General features: G+C 39.2%; 1 protein-coding gene across 2 annotated transcripts in view; it reads left to right on the top strand.

The window, feature by feature from the left end:
* Positions 1-26,503, top strand: part of Ace2 (angiotensin converting enzyme 2) — a 49,550-nt gene that overhangs the window by 13,455 nt on the left and 9,592 nt on the right. For both annotated transcript variants that reach the window (XM_085837916.1, XM_021153479.3), the window contains 13 exons: positions 277-435; positions 3,704-3,797; positions 5,101-5,244; positions 7,106-7,218; positions 8,642-8,747; positions 10,301-10,398; positions 14,412-14,581; positions 17,023-17,249; positions 19,793-19,937; positions 21,676-21,774; positions 22,855-22,977; positions 23,406-23,578; positions 25,047-25,105. In XM_085837916.1, the coding sequence (XP_085694042.1) occupies positions 277-435; positions 3,704-3,797; positions 5,101-5,244; positions 7,106-7,218; positions 8,642-8,747; positions 10,301-10,398; positions 14,412-14,581; positions 17,023-17,249; positions 19,793-19,937; positions 21,676-21,774; positions 22,855-22,977; positions 23,406-23,578; positions 25,047-25,105 (1,710 nt within the window). The remainder of the gene's footprint in view (positions 1-276; positions 436-3,703; positions 3,798-5,100; positions 5,245-7,105; positions 7,219-8,641; positions 8,748-10,300; positions 10,399-14,411; positions 14,582-17,022; positions 17,250-19,792; positions 19,938-21,675; positions 21,775-22,854; positions 22,978-23,405; positions 23,579-25,046; positions 25,106-26,503) is intronic.

Raw genomic sequence — 26,503 nt, 5'->3', positions numbered from 1 at the left:
TACCCACGTCACAGCACTGAGGCCATAAGTTCCAAGGCCTCACAGTGTGAATTATCTGTGAGAATTTACTTCCAGTTCTTGGGACAGGACCCTTGGGAAAACTAGGCACTGGGCCAGAAAGAAAGTGGCCCAAGAGTGGCCTGATTACTTTTAACCTAAACCTTGACCCTCAGCAAAGTAAAGGACTAAGCCATGCAGGAAGTAGTAGATGTTTCACCAGATGTTCTTTGGACTATATCTTCTATCCAACTTCAATTTATTTTATTTATTTTTCAGAATGAGGCTGCAGCCAAATGGTCTGCCTTTTATGAAGAACAGTCTAAGACTGCCCAAAGTTTCTCACTACAAGAAATCCAGACTCCGATCATCAAGCGTCAACTACAGGCCCTTCAGCAGAGTGGGTCTTCAGCACTCTCAGCAGACAAGAACAAACAGGTGTGTTTGTAAACACTTTGGGCCTGATCTCAAGAGTTGAAAGGTTTGAGAAGTAATACACATTCATACCCCATGTGAATGACTCCTTTCTTTGCAAAGTTAGTAATGCTAGTTCTGGGCCTAAGTAGGGTGACTAAAAAAATCTATAATTCAAATTGGAGTTTTTTTGAGGGTGAATAAAGACACTTGGGTTCTGATCTGCACGGAACTGAATAGTATACGTCTGCTACACCGTGGTCATCACTGACTAGAGCAATTTTCTTTTTTGTTTGTTCTTATTGCTAAGTGCCATGGTTAGTTCATATTAACCTCACTGTTAATGAAGTTACCGAGGTTATTGTGCTAACACAGCAGCAAAATGGCACTTAAAAAACTTCCTGTGATGAGATGATTTCAAGAATCTTATATTTACCCTGTTAAAATACCATCTCTCATCCCATGCCCCCAGTCCAGGGGCCAGGAAACTTGAAAGAAAGCTATAAAGAGACATAAAATAAATATCTTAGGTTTTTCAGGCCATATTGTCTATGTCACAAAAAGGCAGCTCTGCCATCAGGGCAGGAAGTCAGCCATAGATAATACATAGATGAAGGGATGTGGCTGTCTTCCAACAAGGCTTTATAAAAACACACAGCACATCCCTGATATAGCCTATTGAAATATTTTTATCTAAAACACTCAGCTCTTTCACATCAAAGTTTTCTTTCTCGGTTGCTTGGCCTCTGGAACTCTGTATGTCTCAATCTGCATTTATAAAAATAAGAGCCCATGATAAGATCAGAGATAAAGCCATATGGTATTTGTTTCTACAAGTTGATATTTTATTATTGTACATTCCTTGGATTTAATTATTGCACTAAGTTATTAATCTACCTTATCTTGCCTTGTCCATGTTTCTTCATCTATTTTTTTAAAGGATTCCACGAGAAATCCTGGACATGCTAGTTTTAAAATAGCCCCCAATTAATTCTAATGGGTAGCTGCAATTGAAAACCACTTAAGCGCAGGTGAAAACTTGAATTGATTGAGAACAGAATGGTGTTCGGGATGCATGGAGAGGAAGGAGGGGGGATTAAAATAGGTAGATAAAAAGACCGTGAAGAATTCTGTGCCAAGGTAGATGTATTGGATTAGTATATGGGATCTTGGGGAAGTTGTATGCATGGAGTTTAACTTATGTTTTCAAAACAATATGTGTGCAACAGGGTGAAATAATAATAAATAAAAGTAATAATACATGCGGGTGTTAGTAGAAATCTAGCATTGAAATGATTTGTATGAAAGAGGCAGCCTTTCCTTCCTTTCTCTCTTTGTGCCTCCCTCCTTTTCTCTCCTTTCTTCCCCTTGTCTTCTTATGTTTCCAAACTATAATTCTCACAGATCAACACGTGGGTAAGGTCATTGGTTTCATGCTTAAATATCGTGGATCTATTGCATTTTCCAAAAAAAAAAGGTTTCCCGACATTTCCTCTTTCCACCCCTGTATTTTATCTCGGAGTGGAAATGGACCTTTTGCTGAGCTGCACCTACTGACGCCCTTGAACAGCTTGGCAGTACCAGGTTATCTTCACCCCCCTGTACCTACAGGGTAAAGTTTAAATTCTTTATGGTGGCATAGCTTGCCACTTGTGATCTGGATCCCACTTATCTCTTGTTCTCATGGACTCCATTCCTTCAGTTGCCGGAGATGTAGTCATTTCACCTCTTGTTAAAAATGGCTTCCCTTCCTCACAGAAGCAGGGTAAGGGAGGATGGGATGGGGGTTTGCAGATGGGAAATCAGGAAAGGGGATAACATTTGAAATGTAACAAATAGAATATCCAATTTAAAAAAACATTAAAAAATGGCTTCCCTTTCACACCTTTGTCCATTCTTGGGGTCCACCTTCTCCTTCCCTTTACATGACCAACTCTTAAGAGTCCTTTCTCGCTGAAGCCATTTCTAAATCTCCAGGTTATGAGTACCCCTTCTTCCACCCTCCCACACTCCTTAGGCAGTACTGCTACATCACTCATTGGTGACAGTTAACAGTACCCATCACTCCTTTATGTTGAGATCCATTTTGTGGCTGCCTTATTAGTCCATGACTTCAGGGTCTTTGAAGGTTAGAGGTTTGTTTATTTCGAAGTTATCAGGATGTAGAACATATTGGAGGCTTAGTGAATTCTAGATGAAACCAAAGTGCAATCTCTATGCCTGTATGAGACATGATCCTGGGAGTTTGGGCAGACATGTTTATTTTCATGGATCTCTGTGTTTATCACACACTCTCAAGATTCTGTGATAGTTGACAGCAGAGACAATTACACATAGGAACATGCTTGGCAAAAGTGATATGGATTGTATATTTTGAGGCATTTAAAAATCCCATGACCATATGAGCTCATAGAGAAAGCAGCACAAGGCCTACATGGCTCTATACCAAGGCCTCTTTGTATATACAACAACTTTTAGCTTACTGTTTTAATGGGCATCCTGACTATGAGAATGAGTGGATCTCTGACTCTTGTGCCTGGTCCTGGAACTCTTTCCCTCCTGTTGGACTGCCATATCCAACTTCAATGATAGCTTTTGCTTCCTAATAGTATATCTTACTTTGTCTTGCTTGGTTGTTATTTCTAAGAAGCCTGCTTTTTATTTCTAATGAGAGACACAAAAGGGGATGATTCCAGTGGGAAGAGGAGGTGGGAAGGAACTGGGAAAAGTAGAAGAGGAAACTATAATCAGTATATATTGTATGAGAAAATAATTTATTTTAGGTAAAATGAAAACAGAATAAGAAAAAATCCCATGGGGTTGGAGAGATTGCTCAGGGGTTAAGAGCACTGGCCACTCTTCTGGAGTACCCAGATTCAGTCCTCAGCAGCCACATGGCAGCTCACAACTGTGTGTAACTCCAGTTCCAGAGGATCTGACATACCTACGCCAATACTCATGAAATTAAAATTAAATAAATTATTTTTAAAATCCCATGACAAAAGAATATCTTTATGCCACTACCCATCATAGTACATTTTTATTTTTCTTTTTTTCTTTTCTTTCTTTTTCTTTTTCTTTTTTTTTTTTTTTTTTTTTTTGGTTTTTCGAGACAGGGTTTCTCTGTATAGCCCTGGCTGTCCTGGAACTCACTTTGTAGACCAGGCTGGCCTCGAACTCAGAAATCGACCTGCTTCTGCCTCCCGAGTGCTGGGATTAAAGGCATGCGCCACCACGCCCGGCTATAGTACATTTTTCATGCCTCTGTCTATTTATTATGTTTAATTTGCAGTTGAACACAATTCTGAACACCATGAGCACCATTTACAGTACTGGAAAAGTTTGCAACCCAAAGAACCCACAAGAATGCTTATTACTTGAGCCAGGTAGGTTTTCAGTAGGTATTGTTTTCAGTAGTCGTTATGAAATTTATATTTTCTTCCAAACTGTAAAAATGTGATAGACTTTTAAATGTGTGATATATGTGCATGTTTGTGTGTATCTACATACATGTTCATGTATGGGCAGGTATACATGTTTGTGCAAGTGCATGTGGATATAGAGGTCAGAGGACAACTGCCATTCCTCATTCCTCAGAAACCATTAACAGGTTTCTTTGAGGCAGTGTCTCTCGCTGGATGGGAACTCACCAAGTACATATAATTGTTGGCCAGCAAGCCCAAGGGATTTGCAAGTCTGTTTCCTCTGGGCTTGAATTACAAGTGCATATATACCACCACATCTGATTTTTAGTGTGAGTTCTGAGACCTGAACTCAGGCCCTCATGCTTGTACAAGCACTCTCTGGACTGAGCCATTTCCCCAGCCTGAGACAGACTTTTTACAACACAGTGTTTTGCAGATGGATAACCTTAAAATGATACTGCTCCAAAGGGTTCCAGCTCACAGATCACCCTTTTTAAAGCTCTGTGGTTAATTTTCATTGTATGTGTGTGTGTGTATGTGTGTGTGTGTGTGTGTGTGTGTGTGTGTGTAGGGAGAGAGAGAGAGACTAGAGCAGAGTAAGTAAGTGCATATGTATGTGCAGACATGTATGCCTATGTAGGAGGTCAAAGAAAGGTGCCCTTCTCCATCACTCTCTGCCTTTATTCCCTCGAGGCAAGCCTCTCACTGAACTTGGAGTTAAACTGGCAGCCAACAAGCCCCAACAATCCTAATGTGTGTGTCCTCATAGCATGGGGGTTTACAGTTGCATGCATGGTCATGCCCAGACTTGTTTGTTTTTGAGACTATAACTTACTTACATTTCTTCTTTCTCTTTCTTTCCTTTAACCCCTGCCCACTCTCCTCTTTTACATGGCATGTGGGAATTTAGACTCAGACCCTTGTGTTTGTGAGCAAGCATTCTTATTCTCTGAGCCATATCTACAGTCTTTCATAGATATCCTTTAACTTAAAAAAACAAAACAACACACTGTAAATTTTATTACATTCAAGTAATTTAATTAAGTTAGTAACTAAATAACTTCCCTGCCCCTCTGCCCTTTGCAGACGCATTTGGGTCTAATAATAAGTCCAAGGATACTTACTAACCATGACATTTTGTTAAATGGCAAGGATGCCTGCCAACCTTTGAATTCTTTAAAGTTTATGTAATCGTAAATGCAAATTATTTGTACGGTAAATACAAATGTTTCACCTTTGTGTTTATTTTCCTCTGGAACAACAGGATTGGATGAAATAATGGCGACAAGCACAGACTACCACTCTAGGCTCTGGGCATGGGAGGGCTGGAGGGCTGAGGTTGGCAAGCAGCTGAGGCCGTTGTATGAAGAGTATGTGGTCCTGAAAAATGAGATGGCAAGAGCAAACAGTAAGTCCGCTGCCTTGATGCTCTCCATGGGGGTGGTTATGGGACTATTTCTCATTCATAATCAAGCTTGTACCTATAATATTTGGATGCCCCTCAATCAACATCATTTGCTTAAAGGTTCAGGTTAACTGTCCCCAAAAGATACTGGGACATTTTTAAAAAATGGTAGGTACACTGGAACTCTGTTGTTCAAAGAGCTTTATGGATGAGGTTCAACTATGGGATGAATTATCTAGGACTTATGAATTACTAATTGTTCATGGAGGTCTAAGGCCCCAAAGGGTGCCCATGAGAATGTTGGCACTGAATGGTGATCCTATTCTTGAGATGAGAGAAGAGAAAAAGACAATATCCACTTACCAAAACCCTCATTCTGTCACAGTTTATTCTCCAAGTTCATTTGTGTGTCTGCCTCAGGGAGATAGCTCAGAAAGAAGACACCATCAATTAGTTCAGGTGAAAAGTATACTTTTTGCTATTCTAAGTCATAAGAATGCTAAGATGGGAAGAGACTTTCATGTCTTTTAAGTTCTCTTGGAACAATGAGCATTATGAATAACTTCATGCCTTAGTGGTTCACTATGCCCTGGGAAATAAGGAAAAATGTGGTTTTTTTTCCCATTTGTTATTTCTAATTTCTTGTCATTTAAACTCAGATTTCCTCAAGCCTTAAGTAAGTTTTAGACCATAGCTTATCATTCATTTTAATAATATCCATGTATCTTTCCATCCAAATATTTATTTTTCTCATCCCTTTGGTCATATATTAACAACATAGATATAAAAACAAAACTCATTAGAAACATTCACAAATCTTATTAGCTACTGCTTCAACACAAGCTTGTGGTTTTAGATACTAACCAAAACACAGAGATTGGCTTTGTATAGATAACATTTGCAAACAAACACAGGACCACTGCAATAGTGTCTGAGATGAAGTTGGTGGCATCTGAAATAGGCCCTGAAGAAAAGCAGGATTCAAAACTTAGGGACCAATTGCACCTTTTAAAAATAATAATGCAGAGTATACTCCAAGGGTTTGGAAATTAGGAGTAAATTTCTGCCCCTTGCCAGCTGTGTGACTTTGGACAAGTGATTTTACTACTCTAAGCATAGGCTGTTGATACAAATGTAGATAGGTGTAGCCATTATGGAAAGTGGTCTGGCAGGTTCTACAGAAATTTTAGATAGAACTACTATATGATCTGGTAATTCCTCTTCTGGGCATGTACTGAGATATCTGCACTCATCACAGCATTGTAAAAGATAGTCACAGCAGGGAAACACATGAGGTGTCCATTAACAGACAGATGGATAAAGAAACCACAGAATGTGTATATATATGCATATGATAAAAGATATACACTATATAATAGAATATCATTCAGCTTTAAAAAGTTGCCATTTGCATTAATGTGGATGAACCTAGATGGTAGTATGCTAAGTGAGATAAATGCAATCACGGCCCTCCCTATCTCAGGCTTTTAAAATGTATTCCTTCCCAACCTTCTGATCTGGGAGGATCAGGGAAAGGAGGAGGGGTATGGATATGATAAAATGCATTGTGTGAATTAAGAATATATTTAAAAAGCATGGGCTGTCAATCAGTACAATGGGCTTTAAACTGGTTACAGTATACCATGGCTTCTGTTCTTATTAAACCAGAAATTTATTTAAACTCCTGATGAAGATGAAGAACAGTTGCTTAACAGAATTAGCAAGTCTTGCCTTTCATTTGGGTTCTTTTGAGATGACATGTAGAAGGGCAACAGAAATCCTTAAGGTCATTAAAAAAAAATTCTCCCATCAAGATTAATCTGTGTAAACTATATATTTTCTCTTTTTAACCCTTAAAAAACAGATTATAACGACTATGGGGATTATTGGAGAGGGGACTATGAAGCAGAGGGAGCAGACGGCTACAGCTATAACCGTAACCAGTTGATTGAAGATGTAGAACGTACCTTCGCAGAGGTAAGAGAGGGACTGCAGGACAATAAACAGGGGCCATAATAGCCAATAGACAAAGACTACTTTTTCTTTTCTGTTTCAGTTCTATCATATATTACATCCCACTGTAGTTTCCCCTCCCTCCTCTGTCCCAGTTCCCCCTACATCTTTCTCCCCAAGATCTACGCCCTCCCCCGACCTTAGAAAGGAGCAGTATTCCCAGGGACATCAACCAAACACTGTGTAACAAAGTAGCTTTTTTAAAGACAGGTTTTCTATACATAACTCTGCTATCCTGGGACTCACTGTGTAGACCAGGCTGGCTTCGAACTCAGAGATCTGTCTGCTTCTGCCTCCCAAATGCTGGAATCAAAGCATCATGACCAGTGAAGGCTATTGTTTTAAACATGCAAATTTGCCGTTTCCAGTTCTCACAGAACTATAGCATATTAGTCTTTGTAAAATTTCTTTTTTTGAGGCAGGGTTTTATGTATCCTAGGCTGGCCTCTAACTTGCCATGAAACTAGGCATGACCTTAAATTCCTGACTGCTTCTGCTTTCACCTCCTTAGTTGGGATTATAGGTGTGCAACACTGTGCCTGGTTTATACAGGGCTGGGGATCAAACTAAGCTTTGGTGCATGCTTGGCAAGTGCTCTACTAACTGAGCTCCAGCCTCAGCTTTTGGAAAATATTTTTCAGTAAAATCTGTACAGCTCCCTTAGACAATCGGAACGGCACTGTTTCCCTCTCCTTTGCTCAATTAATAGTAATTACCAACAGGAAGACAATAAAAAGGAAAGATTTAGATTGTGAGCAATCAGCCTAGTCTTGCTTTCTTAGCAGAAAGACCATGGCTTTGTTTTCTTCCTCACAACTATTAAGATTATTGTTTCATCAGTCTTTGACAATGGAAGTGTATTTGTTTCTGCCTCTCCCCTTTATTCCTTCCCTCCCTCCTTTCTTCTTTCCCTCCCTCCTTTTCTCCTCCTTCCTACTTCCTTCCTTGCTTCCTCCCTCCCTTCCTTCCTCTCTCCTCTCTTTCTTTCTTTCTTTCTTTCTTTCTTTCTTTCTTTCTTTCTTTCTTTCTTTCTTTCTTTCTTTCTTTCTTTCTTTCTTCTCTCTCTCTCTCTCTCTCTCTCTCTCTCTCTCTCTCTCTCTCTCTCTCTCTCTCGATTACTAGAAAGAGTCCTCTGACAAAAGAAGTCAGTAACATCTCAGAATGATTTATTTTTTTGGCATCAGCTTTTCTCTGGGGCCTTGCGGTCCTCCAAGCTCTCGTACTGATTTATGCAGTGGGGCTAGTCAGAGTCAATATCAGTTAAGAACGAATGCTCCCAAACTCTTCAGAATGTTTGAGAGGAGAAGAAACTGTCCTGTATGAAGACATTCTTATTTCTAGAGTTGCATATTGGAAGCTGAAGTATTCTTGGTCTAAAACTTTTCAGATCAAGCCATTGTATGAGCATCTTCATGCCTATGTGAGAAGGAAGTTGATGGATACCTACCCTTCCTACATCAGCCCCACTGGATGCCTCCCTGCTCATTTGCTTGGTAAGGAACTGCAGGAGCCCTTTATGCTCTTTGTCGTTATAATTATTTCCATGACTCAAACTGTCTTTTGGAGCGAGGCTCAATCTAAAGCATTTGTGAATGTTTGAAAATAACATTATTATCATTACAGAAATATTTTAAAAAGCATATTTTCAGCAGAAAAAGTCCACTTAAAATCATTATCTTATCTATGCTATTTAAAATGAATGTAGACTTTAAAATCTATCCTCTATTAAGAGGACTAGAGGAAGAATTTTAGCTTAAAATGTATTTATCCAAGTTGGTTGACTAAGCCTGGGATTTTGGTATTATATGGTCAAAGGGAAACAGCTCAGCGGGACACTGAGGAGGACATTGTGTACCGGATGGACTTGACTTTTGTAGTGAATACTTAAAAGTGTAACTTTAGGACTTCACATTTATCTCTAGTAAATTGAAATAGCAAAATGGTGTGGTGGGTAAAAGTGCTTATCTGTAGAACCCATGATGGAAAGAGAGAATCATTGCTGAAAATCGTCCTCTGACAAATGGGGAGTCCTCCCCATGTGGACTGTGGTACATGTGCACACATGACACAGAAGAATGCATGCACACATGCACACACACAAGTATTATTATTGCTTATTAATAATTGGATTGACTGGAGTGCTTTCCATGTAATTGTGTGGCCCCATATTTTCAGTGCCAGCCTTCTGATCCTTTGTTATTATAGGTTTTTTTTTTTTTTTCTGGATCCATCTCCCTTTTTAGGATTTCTGATCTTGAATTCAACTTCACACTGTTGGATATGCTTAGTTACCTAGTTAACTGTGTTATTAAGGTATTAAAAGTAAAACTTAGCCATCAGTTAATAGAAACTTTTTCTTTCAAGACAGGGTTTCTCTGTATAGCCCTGGCTGTCCTGGAACTCACTTTGTAGACCAGGCTGGCCTCGAACTCAGAAATCCACCTGTCTCTTCCTCCTGAGTGCTGGGATTAGAGGTGTGCACCACCATGCCTGGCAAATAGAAACCTTAATGATGAACTTATGTGATCACTTTTGAATCCACACTAGACCTTACTAATTATTTTCTTTGCATTTGCAACATTTCGTTGTGTGTATGATGGCTTTTTAGGAACCTAATGTGTAGTAGCTATGTTGTTCCATATGTTTTATTTTGTTTTGCTTTGTTTGAGAAAGGGTTTCATCATGCAGTGCTCCTCTCTTAACATCCCATGTCCTGAGTTTACTGGCACGCACTACCATGTCCAGTTTGAATTGTGTCTTAGTAATTCACAATGGGAGAAGCTCTGAAGATTCCCTAGCAAGCTTTGCCTAACCACATAATTTTTTGTACAGTTAGTATTGTGTATGCGGTGGAGAGGGAAATGCTGCAAAGTTAATATAAGAGAAGGAGTAAAAGGAGAAGCAGGAGTGGTGGAAAGGGAATGCAGAATCTAGACTGTTTACAAATGCTGAGGGGCTGCTTTGCCCAGCCAGCCTTATCTATGAAAGATTGGATCTGTATTTTGGTTGTTTTACTCAAATATTAATGTATTCTTTTTGTAAACAGGTGATATGTGGGGTAGATTTTGGACAAATCTGTACCCTTTGACTGTTCCCTTTGCACAGAAACCAAACATAGATGTTACTGATGCAATGATGAATCAGGTAGGAAAAAGAAACCTTAAAACAATGAGATATTTCAACTGCATTTTTCTTTTCTGCATCTCTCTGTTTTGATCTTGTGTATGAAATCATGCTGATAAAATCCAAGCTAACTTAAACTTATTTCTTATGTATTTTCAATGAAGATGTAGTTTATAATGTCAATGATCTCAAGTACCTTCAATAACAGAAACTCTTGTTTGTTTTGTTGAGAGGCATTCAAAATTGAGATGACCTGGTTTGGTTTTTTCCTATAAGCAATAAGATATGGATTTATCAGCTGGCTGGCATCAGGTTTTTCAAAATCAATTTTTACTAAGTAATCAGTCTGTAATCTCTATGGATAGTGATGAACAGAAGCATCTTATTTTGGATATTTATTGCCATTGAAATATTACTAAATATTACTTTAATTTTGTTAATATTACTATTTTATTACTATTTAATATTAAATCCTTTAAATAACACCCTTTTTACCATTTTGATATAATTGTTTAAATTGTGTTTTCCTCCATTAATGAAATATTAGAATCTTAGATATTTTTAAAATTTAATTAAGTTCTACATTTCTGATTATGAGACACTTCCATTTGTCTCTAAAAAATGTCTTCAGATGGCCACACAATAATTGTGCATGCCTGCTGAAGGTATTTTCTCATTAATCCCTTTACATCTGTAAGTTGTAATGCAGCAGTGACCTTAACATATGTAACATACTCCTGGGAAATTTTCACAGTCAAATAAAACCCCAAAGCTGCAAAACATCAATTCGTGTAACTCTTCTAGCCATTTTGTCATCCCATAGCAGCAGATGGCCATCATGATGCTACTAACCTTTACCAGTGGCTTCATGTATGTTGTATAGTGATAAGCATAGCAGCCTTCCAAACTGACAATGTAGTTGCTGTTTTCCTTAATATTAATTCTGAAAGTGTCAGGCTTGGTATCATGATAGTTCCATGCTATAAGACACAAAACAGACTTAGATGGATCATGCACCTGAAGTCACAAAGATAGTCAGTCAGTCAGAGGTAACTAACTCCTCTAATGTTTCTCTTCTACTTCAAGATGTGTTGACTATGCTTACCAGTCTGTGCTGTTTTGTTCATTCAACATAAGCAATATCACATTAAAGAACAATCTTGAGATGTATATGACATTGAAAGCTCCCATCCCTAATAACCAAAGCAATTTTGACCACAAAGAACAAAGGAAGAGATGTGACAGTTTCTGACTTCAAAACACACTAAAAGGAAGAAACACTAAAAATAGACACACAGACTATTGGAACAAATAGAAAGCCTGGAAGCAAACCCACACATTCAAAGCCAACTTATTTTCAACAAAGATGCTAACATGTCAATATGGAAGGTGCTACATTAGAGCAAGGACAGCCTATTTAATAACTACTCAATGTTGGGAAAATTAGGTGTCATGTAGAAGAACCAAATAGGACCTTTGCCTCTTACCAGTTCCAATAATTCAACATGGACAAAAGATATAGCTGTGAGACCTGAGACTATGAAACAGGACATTATCCATTCCTTATCCATTCCAGACATTGGAATGGATAAGGAATTTTTGGGCAAAACTTCCCAAATGCAGTAATCAAAAACTGAAATAGACAAGCAGAATTTCATGAAAGTAAAAGACTTCTGCACAGCAGAGAAAACAACATACAGAACACAAGAAAATGTTTAAAATGTGCATATGTGATGAGAGTTAATATCTAGAATGTATACGGAATACAGCAGCAAAAACTCCATCTAAACTGATTAAAACATGAGCAATAGATATTGCTTGAAAGAAGCCACACAAATGGTTAGTTTTTCTATAAAATTTGTCGCCGGGCGTGGTGGCGCACGCCTTTAATCCCAGCACTTGGGAGGCAGAGGCAGGCGGATTTCTGAGTTCGAGGCCAGCCTGGTCTACAAAGTGAGTTCCAGGACAGCCAGGACTATACAGAGAAACCCTGTCTCGAAAAACCAAAAAAAAAAAATAAAATAAAATAAAATAAAATTTGTCAACACCACCAATGATCATGAAAATGGAAGTCAAAACAAAAATGCAAGATGACCTCAGTCCAGTTAAAATGGCTATTTAAAAAAAGACAAAAATCCCATTGGGTGCTGATGAGGATTCGGAGAGAACCTTCCACACTAACTTGGGAATGCAACTTAGTACAGTCATGAGAGAAAACAGCCACTTCCTTGAGATATTAAAAATGTGACTACCATATAACCCAGTAACCCCATTCCTGGGTGTGTGTATCCAAAGGAAATGAATTGAGTATGTTGAAGTGCTAATAATACTCCTACATTTATGGGAATGCTATTCATAATAGTCAAGAAATGGACACAAACTACATCTTTGTGTGGGGATGAGTAAAGAAAGCATGACACCTGCACATAGTGGGATGCTTTGCAGCCATAAAAGAATGAACTCCTGCTATTCATAACAGCATGGATGCAACTGGCGGGTGTTCTGTTAAGTGGAATAAGTCTGACATACAAAGACGAGTACCTATGATCTCACTCTTGTGTGGGAGTGGATGAGCTGATCTCATGGAAGCTAGGAGGAGAAGGGAGGCTGCCTGAGGCTGAAGCATGCGAGAAGGGGGTGAAGGAGGAAGACTAAGTTATCATTTAATGGGGAATTTTAGACATGCTTCTGCACAGTACAGTGACTGCAGATAGTGATGATATACTGCGTTATTTTGATAACTCTGAAGAAAGAAATGAGAAAAGATGTATATATATATATATATATATATATATATATATATATATATATATCCTCATTTGAACGTCATGCAATGTATATGTATATAAAAACACACATTATACCTCCAAAATATGTGTTATTTTTGTGTTTTTGTATGTCAGTAAACTATGAGTTTAAATTAGAAGGCTACCATGCTATTTAGTAACAATATTTTGACATTAAGCCTTTAAAAGTCAATAATATTAATAACAATGATAATGGTATTTACTCTCATATTAAATTTCTTACTGCTAGGGCTGACACAGGAGAAACACTAAATATGACTGATATTCAAGACCAGAATAATTCTGGTACTAAAAATGATTTGTGGCACTATATAATAAATATCCAAGCTTGCTTTGTTTGATATGGGTTTCATTGCCTCAACAGACTTGGTTGTCTCCTAAGACATTGTTAAAAAGGTATTAGCTGGCAGCACATGCCTGACTATCTCAGTACAGATTCAAAACATTCTGAAAGTTCAGTTGCTATGGAGAAGCTCAAATACTCTTTGGATTCTAGGCTACAACTGGGCTTTTTTATTCCAAAGGTCTATGCCTTCATGTTGACTATATTAGTTCATTTCTTCCACTGATCCTAACATGGAGTCTTGGTCCCTAAAGAAGTCCAATCAACAACTGCTGGCTTGAGTTGAGTAGTCTTCAGCAATTGGGTCACTATTTTCTTGTTTGTGTTTAGAATATAAAGAAAGATGATCAGGATGCTTAGAGGTGGAGTGTTTGTCTGGTGTATGTGAGGCCTTTGTATTGCCTTACATCACTCCAGGGAAAAGTTCATAGCACCAAAACCTGAAGACTAAGGACAAAAAAAATCCTACATATAATTCAGTCTGTCGTTAACATTTTATGCATCTTTTTCTTCATTAAGATCAATTAATACCATCTAAGTGATTTATATATTTTATTTTTTCACTTATTATTTTATTATACCCATACAATTTCTTTGAATATAGGTTATGTGTCTACAAAATTTCCATTATACAAACATTTCATTGGTTGATCATTTTGATGGCTTTTCCTCTTTGATTATACAAAAATCGTTTTCAATGTAATTGTTTGACATAACTTTTAATAATCTCCTAGGTTAATTCTCTAGAGGCAGTGCTGTGGAGACAGATGAGAAACATGCAAAAGCCTACCTCTCGGTTCAAAAGTTGTAAATGTATATGTTCAGCAGGAAGAATTTCTATTGTATATATGACAGGGATTCAATATTCTTTTTTTCTCCCCCAGGGCTGGGATGCAGAAAGGATATTTAAAGAGGCAGAGAAATTCTTCGTTTCTGTTGGCCTTCCTCATATGACTCAAGGATTCTGGGCAAACTCTATGCTGACTGAGCCAGCAGATGGCCGGAAAGTTGTCTGCCACCCCACAGCTTGGGATCTGGGACATGGAGACTTCAGGTAGTTGGGTTGTTACTTACAGTGCAGATACTAAATGAGAAAGAGTGTATGAAGGATTCGTTATACTTCTTTGAGCATGTGATTTAAGGATCTGTGAACTAGGATTGGAAGTCCAAGGGAGAACATTTCTTGCACCCAGGAAAAGAAGATGGTCCACAGTTCCCTATCTGCACTTTTAGAGAACATAGCTTACTTGAAAATTTTATGTTCATTAGAGTCTCGTGGTCACGGGGTTCATTGGACCCCCTGTTAGGAAAGGTTTGGTGCTGAGAACTATGACAGTTGACCATATGACTCACACACTGTCTCACTCTTGTGAGACAGGACAAATGAATAACAAATTGGAATTAAAAGGAGAAAATAGTACATTCTATAAGAGAGACACAGAGGATGCCCTATTAGGAATTGAGAGAGCAGAATGGGCCGCTCCTGGACTAGGAGATAGGGTCAGACAGGGACTTTGTGAGTGGCTTAGGAATTGCACTTGAATTGCAAGAAGAGGTTGGGCAGACTCCTGGGAGCACAGCAGGTTGGAAGAACAGAAGTATCAGGTGCAGAGAGGCAGGACCTGGTGTGGGTGCTGACGCCGACAAGTTTAGACTAGAACAACAATGACAAAAAATATGGGTAGGGCAGTGTGAGTCTGCTATGTGGCAGAATGAGCATAGGCTTTGGAATCCAAGGTGTGTCACTGAATGATTAGGCAACCTTGAACAAAGTAATCTTGGGTTTCAGTTTCCTTATTTATAAAGCAGAACTCTAATACCCAGGTTGCAAGTTTGTGTCTTGGGTTTGCTCCCTGGCTTCAGCTGGTGATTTTATGTAAGGGGAGACCCTCTCAGGCAAAGGCAAATGAGGGAACAGCTCTGGACAGGCAAAGCAGATAAGAATGCAACCTGCGATGGAGATTTGGCTCCAGTCTGATCTCATGTACCACTCCAATGCCAGATTTAAATCAGAATTGGTCATACCTTGTGGCAAGGGGCTATTTATATCTATCCTGTGTTAGTCAGCCACTTGCTGTAGAGGGTATATATATATATATAAACCCTCCTTGCACTGGAGAGGTGGTTCAGTGGTTAAGAGTACCAGCTGCTCTTTGAGAGGACAAAGGTTCAATTCCCAGCACTCACATGACAGCGCAGAACTGTTTGTAACTCCTGTTCATGGGGATCCAGCACCCTCACACAGATAGACAGATGCAGGCAAAACACCAATGTAAATAAAATAAAAAGAAAATACTTTAAGACAAGAAAAGAAAACCCCTCCTCAAGGCACCTCGCATTTGGTCAAAGCAATGACATCAAAGCTTTTGATTTTTAATAGCCATCACTTGGGCATCTGAGGGACAGTAGATCTACTTGGAGAGTGAGGCCCGGTTCCAAAATGCCCATTAGAGTAGAGGCCAGTAGTCTTTTCCTGTAATGATAGTAAAGAGTGCATGCAGGCTTTGAAAACCTCTGTTGCAATTAAGTGACTCTACTTGTAGCATGAAAAAAGCCATAGATAATATATAAACAAATGAGCAGAACTATGTGCCAATGAAACTTAAAAACAACCCCCAAAAAACCTAGGTAGCAGTGTGTAGGTGATTAGTTCAAATCCTCCAGCGAGGCTTAAAAATGAGAGCATATTCATAAAATTCCTAGTACAGAATCTTCTATAAAGTAGATAGCAAATACATAACAACTGTTATAGCTGTTAGGAAAAAAAGAATAGAGAAAAAACAAGTTGTGGTCACATTGGGGTAGATAAAGGAGGCTGACCTTACTCTAAACAGTGGGGAGTCTCTAAAGAGTATTTATCAGTGTACAAGGGTCACAAACAGAATGGGAAGAAATCTTTGAAATATAATACTCATATCTGAATGAGCATAAGCATGTCAGGTGAGAAGGACCACCACGTATTTGTCAATTGAAGTTCTGTTTTCATTGGGTCACAGCACAGTGATACACAGACAATATTTACCTTTTGTCTTTAAGCACCATTTCTCATTGACTATAGTTAATCATTTCAGGTGGTGATGGTTTTCTAGACTTCTGTGATGTCTCTAGTAGCACTTTCTCTATGTACCCCGAGTCTGTACTTTCCAAAATCTTAGGTACTTGAACCTCTTACGGCTTTGTCTTTGTCTTTCTTTCTTGCTACCCTGCTTCTCCTTCTTGGACCATCATGTCTACCTTCATGATATACATCTGATACTCAATTCTAAATGTCTAGCCCCTTCTCTATTCTGGCTACACATGGTCCTTTGAGAAGACCATGCCTGTATTCACTTACACACTACTCACCTCAGAATTATGTAGCATAGAGCTCTAGGTATCGTTTTCTGTTAGTGTAAGAGCACAAGAATGGAACTCACCCGACCCCCACAAAACTCTACTCTAGCAATGAAAGGAAATTAAGTAAGATTCACTTTAATCTTGTCCATTTTTATGCAGAATCAAGATGTGTACAAAGGTCACAATGGACAACTTCTTGACAGCCCATCACGAGATGGGACACATCCAATATGACATGGCATATGCCACGCAACCTTTCCTGCTAAGAAACGGAGCCAATGAAGGGTTCCATGAAGCTGTTGGAGAAATCATGTCACTTTCTGCAGCTACCCCCAAGCATCTGAAATCCATTGGTCTTCTGCCATCCAATTTTCAAGAAGATAGTGGTACTTTTTCTTTTGGCTTGTTTGGGGGCTAATAGGAAAATACTTGTTTTACTTTATGCTACTTAGAGGGGAAACGTTTATGGGACTTGCTACTGGTATAAAGCTTCTCTTTTGTAAAGTGTGGATCCGAGCATGCAAACTGTGGTTTAAACAAGGAATTAGGTGAGATAACCGAGGAATGGCCTGCAAATGATCTAATAGAAGCTGGGTGGGATTTGGGAAGATGATAACTAGCCCACACAACTTAACTGGTTTGTTGAAGCCATGGAGCTGCTCAGTGTCTGGATTTTAAATAGTTGGCTGTCATTTTTAGGTTAAAGACAAAGGACTTCCCCAGAATGTTAGAGTAGGAACCTGGCATTCTGAAACTATTTTTACGGAGAAGGCATGTGAACAAAAGACCCATTCTATCCCTCAACATCAGTAGCTCAGGCAGCCCATCTCTTTTTTGGGGGGTGGGGGCGGGGTGGGGGTGGGGTGGGGGATTGGGCTTGAGGAAACACTACAACTTTTCAAGAGGCCCAGATCATCCAGTGAGGTTGTCATGGCTTTTGCTTCTTTCATGAATTTATCACCCCTCTTTTTATTAATTTTTTAGGTTCTGTAATTTTTTTTATTTTTCATATTACATATATATGTGTGTAGGCTGTGCACTCATTCCTAGTCTCCATCATTTTCTTTCTTATTCCTGTCCCCTATCTCTGAAACCATGCTTTCCAACAAATCTCCCTCCTATTTCATGTCTTTTTGTTTGTTTGTAGCCCACTGCATTTAATTAGCATTTGATCCCAGCCTTGGTTCTCCTGTAAGAAACACCTAGTCAGTGAAGTCAAGGTCATAAGTTCCATCCTTGTATGTACAATTCTTTGTCTTGGTCTCTGGCTTTTAGTGATCTGACAAAGGCCTGGTAGCAGGCCATCGTCATGTCTGATATCTGGTTAGTCACTATTATCCAGATAGAGTAGTTTATAAACCAGTAATGGTGCTTTTTGATGAAGAAAGTAACATGGGAAAGGCAGTTTACTGTAACCATACTTCCTTTGTAATTTTAAAATACAATTCGTTCATACTAATGAACAGATAATGATTTGTTTTATGTTTCTTTTTTTACATCTGCCTTGAGACTAGGCAAAGATGATGAAATCGGTATGTTTTTTATGATGTCACACAATGAAAGCATTGGCTTGAAGCATTCTTTCTTTGCCTCTGGCCTTGATTTGTGAATGATGTTAAACCAAATAGAATCCTTCATTCTTCTCCTCCTTCCCTTCCTCTTGACCTTCTTTTCTCTTGTGAAGTTTGTATGCTTTGTTGTTTGAAGACAGGGTTTTACTCTGTAGCCGCGGATGTCCTGGAACTCACAACAGTTTTTCTACCACAGCCTCACAAGTTTTGGGATTTTAGGCATGAGTCAAAGTGCCCGCCTCTTTATTTTTCTAAACAAATTTACTGAGTACCTACCATGTGTTTGGCATTTTTCCTAGACACACAGAGTAGATAATAACCCCTGCATTTACATTTCAGCTTCTGTGATGTGCTGGAGGCAGCCCTACTTCCTCTTTAGGCTAAAGAACATACACAACTTGTAAAAACATTTAATGTTCTTAATAAGTAGATCAGTCGATTTGAAGTACATTGTACTTTTGAGTATCCAGTGGATGGTATCCTATAGAGATGTCCATTTATGGTGTTTGTTTGTGTGTGTGTGTGGGGGGGGGGGGCGTGTTTAAATTTATTTTTAGCTAACATATGAAAATACAATGGGTGCATATGTTAATGGAGTAGCATGACACTATGAAACACGGGTAAATCATGTGCTGTTTATATTACAGCAAACACATCTACCTCTACAAGCACCATTTACCAATAGTGAAACTTTGGAGGGTTCTTTCTTCTGGCTTCTTTTTCTTTTTTCTTTTCAGTGCTGGAGACAGGACTGAGGCTCTCATTCATGTTAGGCAAGCACTCTGTCACTGATAGACATCTCTCTGAAATGCACGAGACATTGTTGTCATTTACATAGCCAGTCTATTGTGTTAAAAAAAAATACCTCCCTGCCCTGGTTTACAAGGTTTCACCACATCTGTTTAATGTTTGCTTATTTACTAAGGACTCACAAGAGAGCATTACAGAGCAGACACTGGACTGGGTATACAGTCTTGAATAAGACATTAACAGACACTGGCTACATGCAGCTCTCAAGAATAAACATTATGCTTGGGAAAATAGATGAAATTGCCCTAATTAACTCTGATAAGGGGATATTTAAAGAAGGCAGTTGAAACTAGTAAAAAGTAAGGATTAGTTAATTTGTGGATTTTACTTACTTGCTCTATTCCAGGGCTTTAGCCTGTTCCAAATCCATCATCCGAGAAGATAAACATATAACACACACAATGTCCACTGCCAATATTTCTCATGTAATTATCCTGCAGTAACTCCATCTTGAGGAGGAATAATAGTTTGTGATTAGGAAAGTTCTCTTACAAAACGTATGCTTCCGTTTCCATCTTAATATTTGTTCTTTCTGGTTTTACTTTCAGAAACAGAAATAAACTTCCTACTGAAACAGGCATTGACAATTGTTGGAACACTACCATTTACTTACATGTTAGAGAAGTGGAGGTGGATGGTCTTTCGGGGTGAAATTCCCAAAGAGCAGTGGATGAAAAAGTGGTGGGAGATGAAGTAAGTCAACAAATTTGCAATCAGCAAAATGTTTCCTCATGGGTTTACTGTTTAATTAAAAGCATGTTACTAAACCACACACACACACACACACACACACACACACACACACACACACACACACACACACCACACACACACACACACACACACACACACACAAACACACACACACACTGGTATTTCTATTTCATTGCCTGAGGGCAGGCTTTTTAGAGGTCTGAACTCACAAATGCCAGGAGGGGCTGACACACTAATGTCATCCCTATCAGGGCCTCAATCAATGACAGATGGGCCAGTTGGTGGATAAATACCTTAGCTCCTCTGTTTCCCTGAGTCATGTCCACGGAGTCCCAGACTTCCAGGGAGAGGGCATCATTTCACATTACTTATTTACTGATATGCTTGATAACATATCCTTTGGGAGGAGTCCTGCTTTCCTTTCTCAGCCCTTTGATCATGTTTCCTGAAATCATTTCCTAGGATATTGTCTCAAAAGTCATTTTCCAAAAGGTAAGACAAGAAGTGTGTAATTAATATGCAGTGTTTCTATTGTTTGTGTATAAGCAAAGGTGTCCACCTATATGGCTTTTCTACCTTTTTTTTTTTCTGACTGGGATAACCTTTGGATCCCTGCTAATTTATTTTAATTATTATGGAATCAGACCCTTAAAGTATTCCATCAATGTATTGATTGCTCATTTGGTCATTTATCAATCAGAAGTGAAGTTTCTCCTGAGTATTCTGGCACAGATTTATTACTAGAACTCTAAAGATGACGAAGACACAGCTGTATCCTCTCAGAGCTCATGTCTCAGTGGCAAGGGGGAGTTTACATGCGAAAAGCCACACATCACAGGGAGAGACATGGTAAAGAATTAAGGAAAATGGTGGAGATAATACACAAAAGTAGGAGGCCTCAGAGGTATAGGAAGGGGACAGTGGGGAGGGTGGCAAGATATGATAATAAGGAGTTGAAGATGATCAAAATATATTAGATACAGTTATGATGTCACAAGAACCATGATTTTATATAACTAATAAATACTAATAAAGTGCAAGGGAATAAAGCATTACTAAAAGAAGACCTAGATGCTAAGGGATCTTAAGGGATTAACTGCCTTAGAAGGTGGGTGGCAGGCTTCACAGAAGAGGAGGCATCTTAATTAGCTTTGAAGAATAAGATTTCAATTTTACAAAATTCTGTCCAACAGGGGCACATAACTGTGATGTCTGAGAGGAATTTATAGGTTTTTCACAGCATATTTATAACCATACAATGTACTTTATGCACATTCTTAGTGTTTTAGAAGAGATAAATATGTTCTAATGGTGTGTTGGTTGAATTAAGGCGATGTGAGGAAAGCTCACAGCACACTTTGTTTTCTGGTTTTTACAATGATTCTATTATATTTTAACTGACAATCAGTTTCGTTTTTTGGATTTTTTTTGGTTTGTTTGTTTTTGTTTTTTTTTGTTTTTCGAGACAGGGTTTCTCTGTGTAGCCCTGGCTGTCCTGGAACTCACTCTGTAGACCAGGCTGGCCTCGAACTCAGAAATTCACCTGCCTCTGCCTCCCAAGTGCTGGGATTAAAGGCGTGCGCCACCACACCTGGTTGACAATAAGTTTCAATATATTGCCAGGTGAAACTGCTGTAGTTGAGCTCAGATCTCCCTTCTCATGATGGTCCATCCTTCACTAATGTATACTTTCCTTTACTTTTCTTTTCTTCCCAAGGCGGGAGATCGTTGGTGTGGTGGAGCCTCTGCCTCATGATGAAACATACTGTGACCCTGCATCTCTGTTCCATGTTTCTAATGATTACTCATTCATTCGGTAAATGACAGTTTTCTCCTCTCTGTTAGTAAATAGGGCTTAAAGGATAGCTGGGGCTAATGACAAAAACTTAAACATGGCTAGATGAAGTGATAATTACAAGGCTTGCCTATCTCTTTCCTATCCCCAAGCTTAAGGTAGATTATCAGTTTCAATTCAATGTTTTATCGGGTTAAATAAACTTATACGAGATCTTTTGCCTATTGTTAAGGATTGTCCTACTTTGCTTTGTATAGCTGTGATAGATACTATGATCAAAAGCAACTTGGAAAGGATATGGCTTTGTCTCTTCATTGAAGGAAGCCAAGACAGGGTAGGAGGCAGGAACTGAAGCAGAGACTGCTGAGGAACACTGCCTACTGTCTTGCTCTTCATGGCTGGCTTAGCTTATCTTCTTGTACCTCAAATGATCACCTGCTCAGGGGGTAATACCTTGTCCAGTGGTCTGGGCCCTCCCACACAAAACATTTAGCCAGAAAATGCTCCACAGACTAGCTTAGAGGTCAATCTGAACAAAGCATTTTCTAAATTGAGGTTCCTTCTTCCTAGATGACTCCAGCTTATGGCAAGTTGACAACACACACACACACACACACACACACACACACACACACACACACACACACATGAGCTTATTATGCACTTAAGGAGTGTTTTTATTATTCTTGTTTATTTTGTCTATTTGAGACATGTCCCAGGCTGGCCTCAAACTCCTGGATGCTAGGATGCAGGAACGTGTGGACCTCACCTCCTGTATCTGTAAAACTGGGAATGTATTTACCTGGCATAAGGACCAGCTTGATACCACTTTATAGGAAAGAGCTATAAATAACTCTGGCACAGCAATCCAAATGTGACTACCCTGTGACACAGTAGCAAAACTGTTCTATGGCCAAATCTATGCAATGCAAAGAGTATGTGCAGCATCTGAAGAGTTCATGGCAGTCTTCTTCTAGAGAAAGATTTTTCACCTCTGGGATTATTTGGGCCAGGAATTTAATTATTTCCCTGGATCTGTGACTCTACTACAGCAATAAAACATGAGCCTTCTTTTTGTTTGTTTCTTTGTTGCTTGTACAGATATTACACAAGGACCATTTACCAATTCCAGTTTCAAGAAGCTCTTTGTCAAGCAGCTAAGTATAATGGCCCACTGCACAAATGTGACATCTCAAATTCCACTGAAGCTGGGCAGAAGTTGCTGTAAGAAATGCCTCAAAGTGCTGAACCTCTCTTAGCATCCCATATGACTAATTTCTATGCCTATGATTTGATTTAATTTATTTGCTTCCTCTGCCCCCACCCCCTCCCAAAATTGGAACTTCAGACTTTCTCCAACGAACCATGAAATGAATGTTCAATTTGGAATGAGACAAGAATCTAGGTCATGTGAAGCCTGGATGGGCCACCTCCTGTCTCTGTGTGATAACTACAGGGCTCTCTTTTGAACAATTGGAAAGAAAGAGAGGTTGATAATATGCCTCATTTTAATAATCTGCCAGAAGAAAATTTAGCTAATTCCAACAGAAGAAGTATAAAGAGTGTAGATGCAAAGGTATGCCCACCTGGCACCCTTCAAAATGACTCACACTTGGTTGGGTTTTGTTTATTTGTTTATTTGTTTCATATAGCAAGATGCTGAGTCTTGGAAATTCAGAGCCCTGGACCAAAGCCTTGGAAAATGTGGTAGGAGCAAGGAATATGGATGTAAAACCACTGCTCAATTACTTCCAACCGTTGTTTGACTGGCTGAAAGAGCAGAACAGAAATTCTTTTGTGGGGTGGAACACTGACTGGAGCCCATGTGAGTTCACTGACTGCACACACATTGTGCATTGTTCCTTGTTTGCTTCTCTTGGTGTCCTTTAGCCATAGCTTTGTGGGGGCTGTGACATAGCTCAATATGTGTTCGTCTTCCTTAGATGGTGTCACAAACTCTGTCACATGTTCTTACTTGTCTCACCTTCACAGTAAGAGTCCCTTTGAACCTGGTTCTTTGCCCTAGATTGTTTCTGTTGCTGTGATAAAGATACCATGACCGAAAGCAACTTGGAGAGGAACAGGTTTCTTTAAGCTTATACATTACAGTTCATCATCAGGAACTCAAGGCAGTAATCTGGAGGCTGGAAGTGAAGAGGGGCCGTGGAGGGACACTCTAGCTAGCTTGCTCTCCAAGCTTTGCTCAGCTTGATTTTTCCCAGGACCCCCTGCCCAGGGGCACCTTTGCCCACAGTGTGCTGGGACTTCACACATCAATGATTAGTGAAGAAAATACTCCACAGGCCAATCAGATGGAGACATTTTTCAATTAAGGTTCATCTTCCCAGCTAACAAAATGTCAAGTTGACCAAACAAAACAAACAATAACAGCAACAACAACAACAACACCTAACTAAAGCACTCTTGTAAGACAAACACTGTCATCAGCTAGACCATGTGTCTCTGACAGTCACTTTAATAACTTTCCAACCTTGTTTCTTTTGCTGTCTTATTATCAATGTTAGAACTCCTCTCTCAGCTCCTCTTCCACGTCCACTGTTCACTGTCTCAGTAAAGTATTGATGGGATTTTTTTTTATAAAGCAGTTATCAATATTTATGTCAGGCCACCTGCACAGCCAAGTAACACACTATGCTGTATCCTCTCTTAAGTGGCTTGTCTGTATCAGAGTTTCTACTCACCCATTTTTGGCATACACAATTCATCATCAAACAGAGCATTTCTTTATTACCAACTAGTAGAATGTATCTATTTATTTTCATCCCTTGCAACTTCCCCTTGGAGTTTTACATAGGCCATAACTGTCCTTCAAAATCACCTCCTGGCTCTTCTGAGTTGAATCCTGTTTCCTGGATTCCATATCTTCTTTCCAGGTTTATTTCTTGTTCTATTGAAGAACAAGTTCCAGTTGGCTGTCTGAGTAAGTGATGATGGTGTGCAGAACCATGGCATCTCCAAATTGGCTTTAACCACATCCTCAGTACCAATTTCCCATACTCTTCCCACCTCAGCTGCATCAGAATCCCAAGCTTTCTCTGGGATTCACTCCTTTGTGGCCTGTAATCTCATCTATGTACACATCAGGCAGTGACTTATGATTCTCTCAGAAAGCAGCTACCAGCTTCTCATCATTTCTCATTTTGTAAAAGCTGTGTCTGTACCCTTTATAAAAATCCTATTGCCATTTCCTTACTGCAGTCTTGAAAAGGGATAAAAACATGTGTGGTCAGTCTGTCATCTAAACCACCTGTCTGAACTTTCTCTTTAACCAGATGCGGACCAAAGCATTAAAGTGAGGATAAGCCTAAAATCAGCTCTTGGAGTTAATGCAGTGAGTATTGTTCTAAATGGTGATTCCATTTTTCCTCAGTGCATTCTCTTCCCTTGAAATCCCATTCTAGTGTGGTCTAAAGCAAAAAAGGACACATGGTTTGCTTAAAACTAAGCCCAGCTCTGGCCTACAACTGACTCCTTCCTTTCTCCCATTTTCCTTCCCTCCCTCCCTCCCTCTCTCCTTAACTTTTTTTCCCTTTGTAATCCATCTCTTACTGGATAGGCAATGTGTACTGTTTACTTGTTACCTTGGGTGTGTTATGAAGATCTGGGCTGAAACATCTGTACTGTAATTATCAAACTCCCACCTTTACAATTGACTCATCACTATGACTTGTATTTAAAGACATGATCATGGTTATATGATGAGGAGTTGTTTCTTTTCTTAGGTTTTTGGTTGATTTTGTTTTCTTAACCATTTATGTACTTGTTTTATTAACTGTCTGGTTTATGGGGGAAAATTTCAAATCTGGAAGCTTGTTTTAAAAGTGCAGCATCTCAGGTCCCAGCCCTGGAACTGCTTAATCAGGATCCCCATTTTTGTCAGCCCTCCATGTGGTTTGCATACATTGGAATGACTGGGAAACTCCAAGTCTCAAGCTTGGCTCAACATTGGAACTGCATAGGAAGTCTTCAAAATATGAGTGTGTGGGCTACACTTCCAGAGATGCTGGCTTAATTGTTCTGGAGTGTGACGCCAAGATTTAAGAGCTTTCTTTTTGTTTGAGACAGGGTCTCACTGTGCAGTTAAGGCTGGCCTGGAACTCACTATGTAGATGAGATTGGCCTTAACCTCCCAGAAAGCCTCAGATTAAAGGCCTGCACCACCACACCCAGCCTCATTAAGAGGTTTTTAATCTGGAGCTGGGGTGATGGCTTGGCAGTTAAGTGCACTTGTGGCTTTAGCAGAGGACCCAGGTTCGCTGTACTGCCGTGGTGCCTCGCAACTATTCCTAAGCCCAGTTCTATGGGTTCTTGTACCCTATTTTGATCTCCACAGGCATGTGCATGGTACCAGCAATAGACTCCTACACAGAAAATAAGGGAATTTTTAAAATATAAGGAGTTTTAAGTTTTTCCCAGAGGTTCTAAGTACAGGCATGTTTGAGAACCGTTGACTTAAAGATACACTTTTGAATAACAAAATATTTAATAGAAAATCTTATTATTTATAGATTTATAAACATCTATCTCACTTGATCCAGCCCTGGGAAGTACAAGTTTTTAAGAGAGACAATTTTCTTAGTTTGTAGTAATAATTATACAAAGTGGGTTTCATTGGGAGATTTTCACACATTTACATAATTTACTTTGATGGTAATGTATGCCTTCATTTATTGTCTTCCTCACCCCACCTTCACTTTTCTCCTTCCTCTTCCCAAATAGTCTCCTTTTC

The sequence above is a fragment of the Mus caroli genome, unplaced genomic scaffold (genome assembly GCF_978045245.1).
Source record: "Mus caroli unplaced genomic scaffold, Mus_caroli_1 scaffold_5, whole genome shotgun sequence".
Classification (NCBI taxonomy): Eukaryota; Metazoa; Chordata; class Mammalia; order Rodentia; family Muridae; genus Mus; species Mus caroli.
The sequence above is the reverse complement of the archived record's forward strand: the minus strand, read 5'-3'. Positions and strand labels throughout refer to the sequence as shown.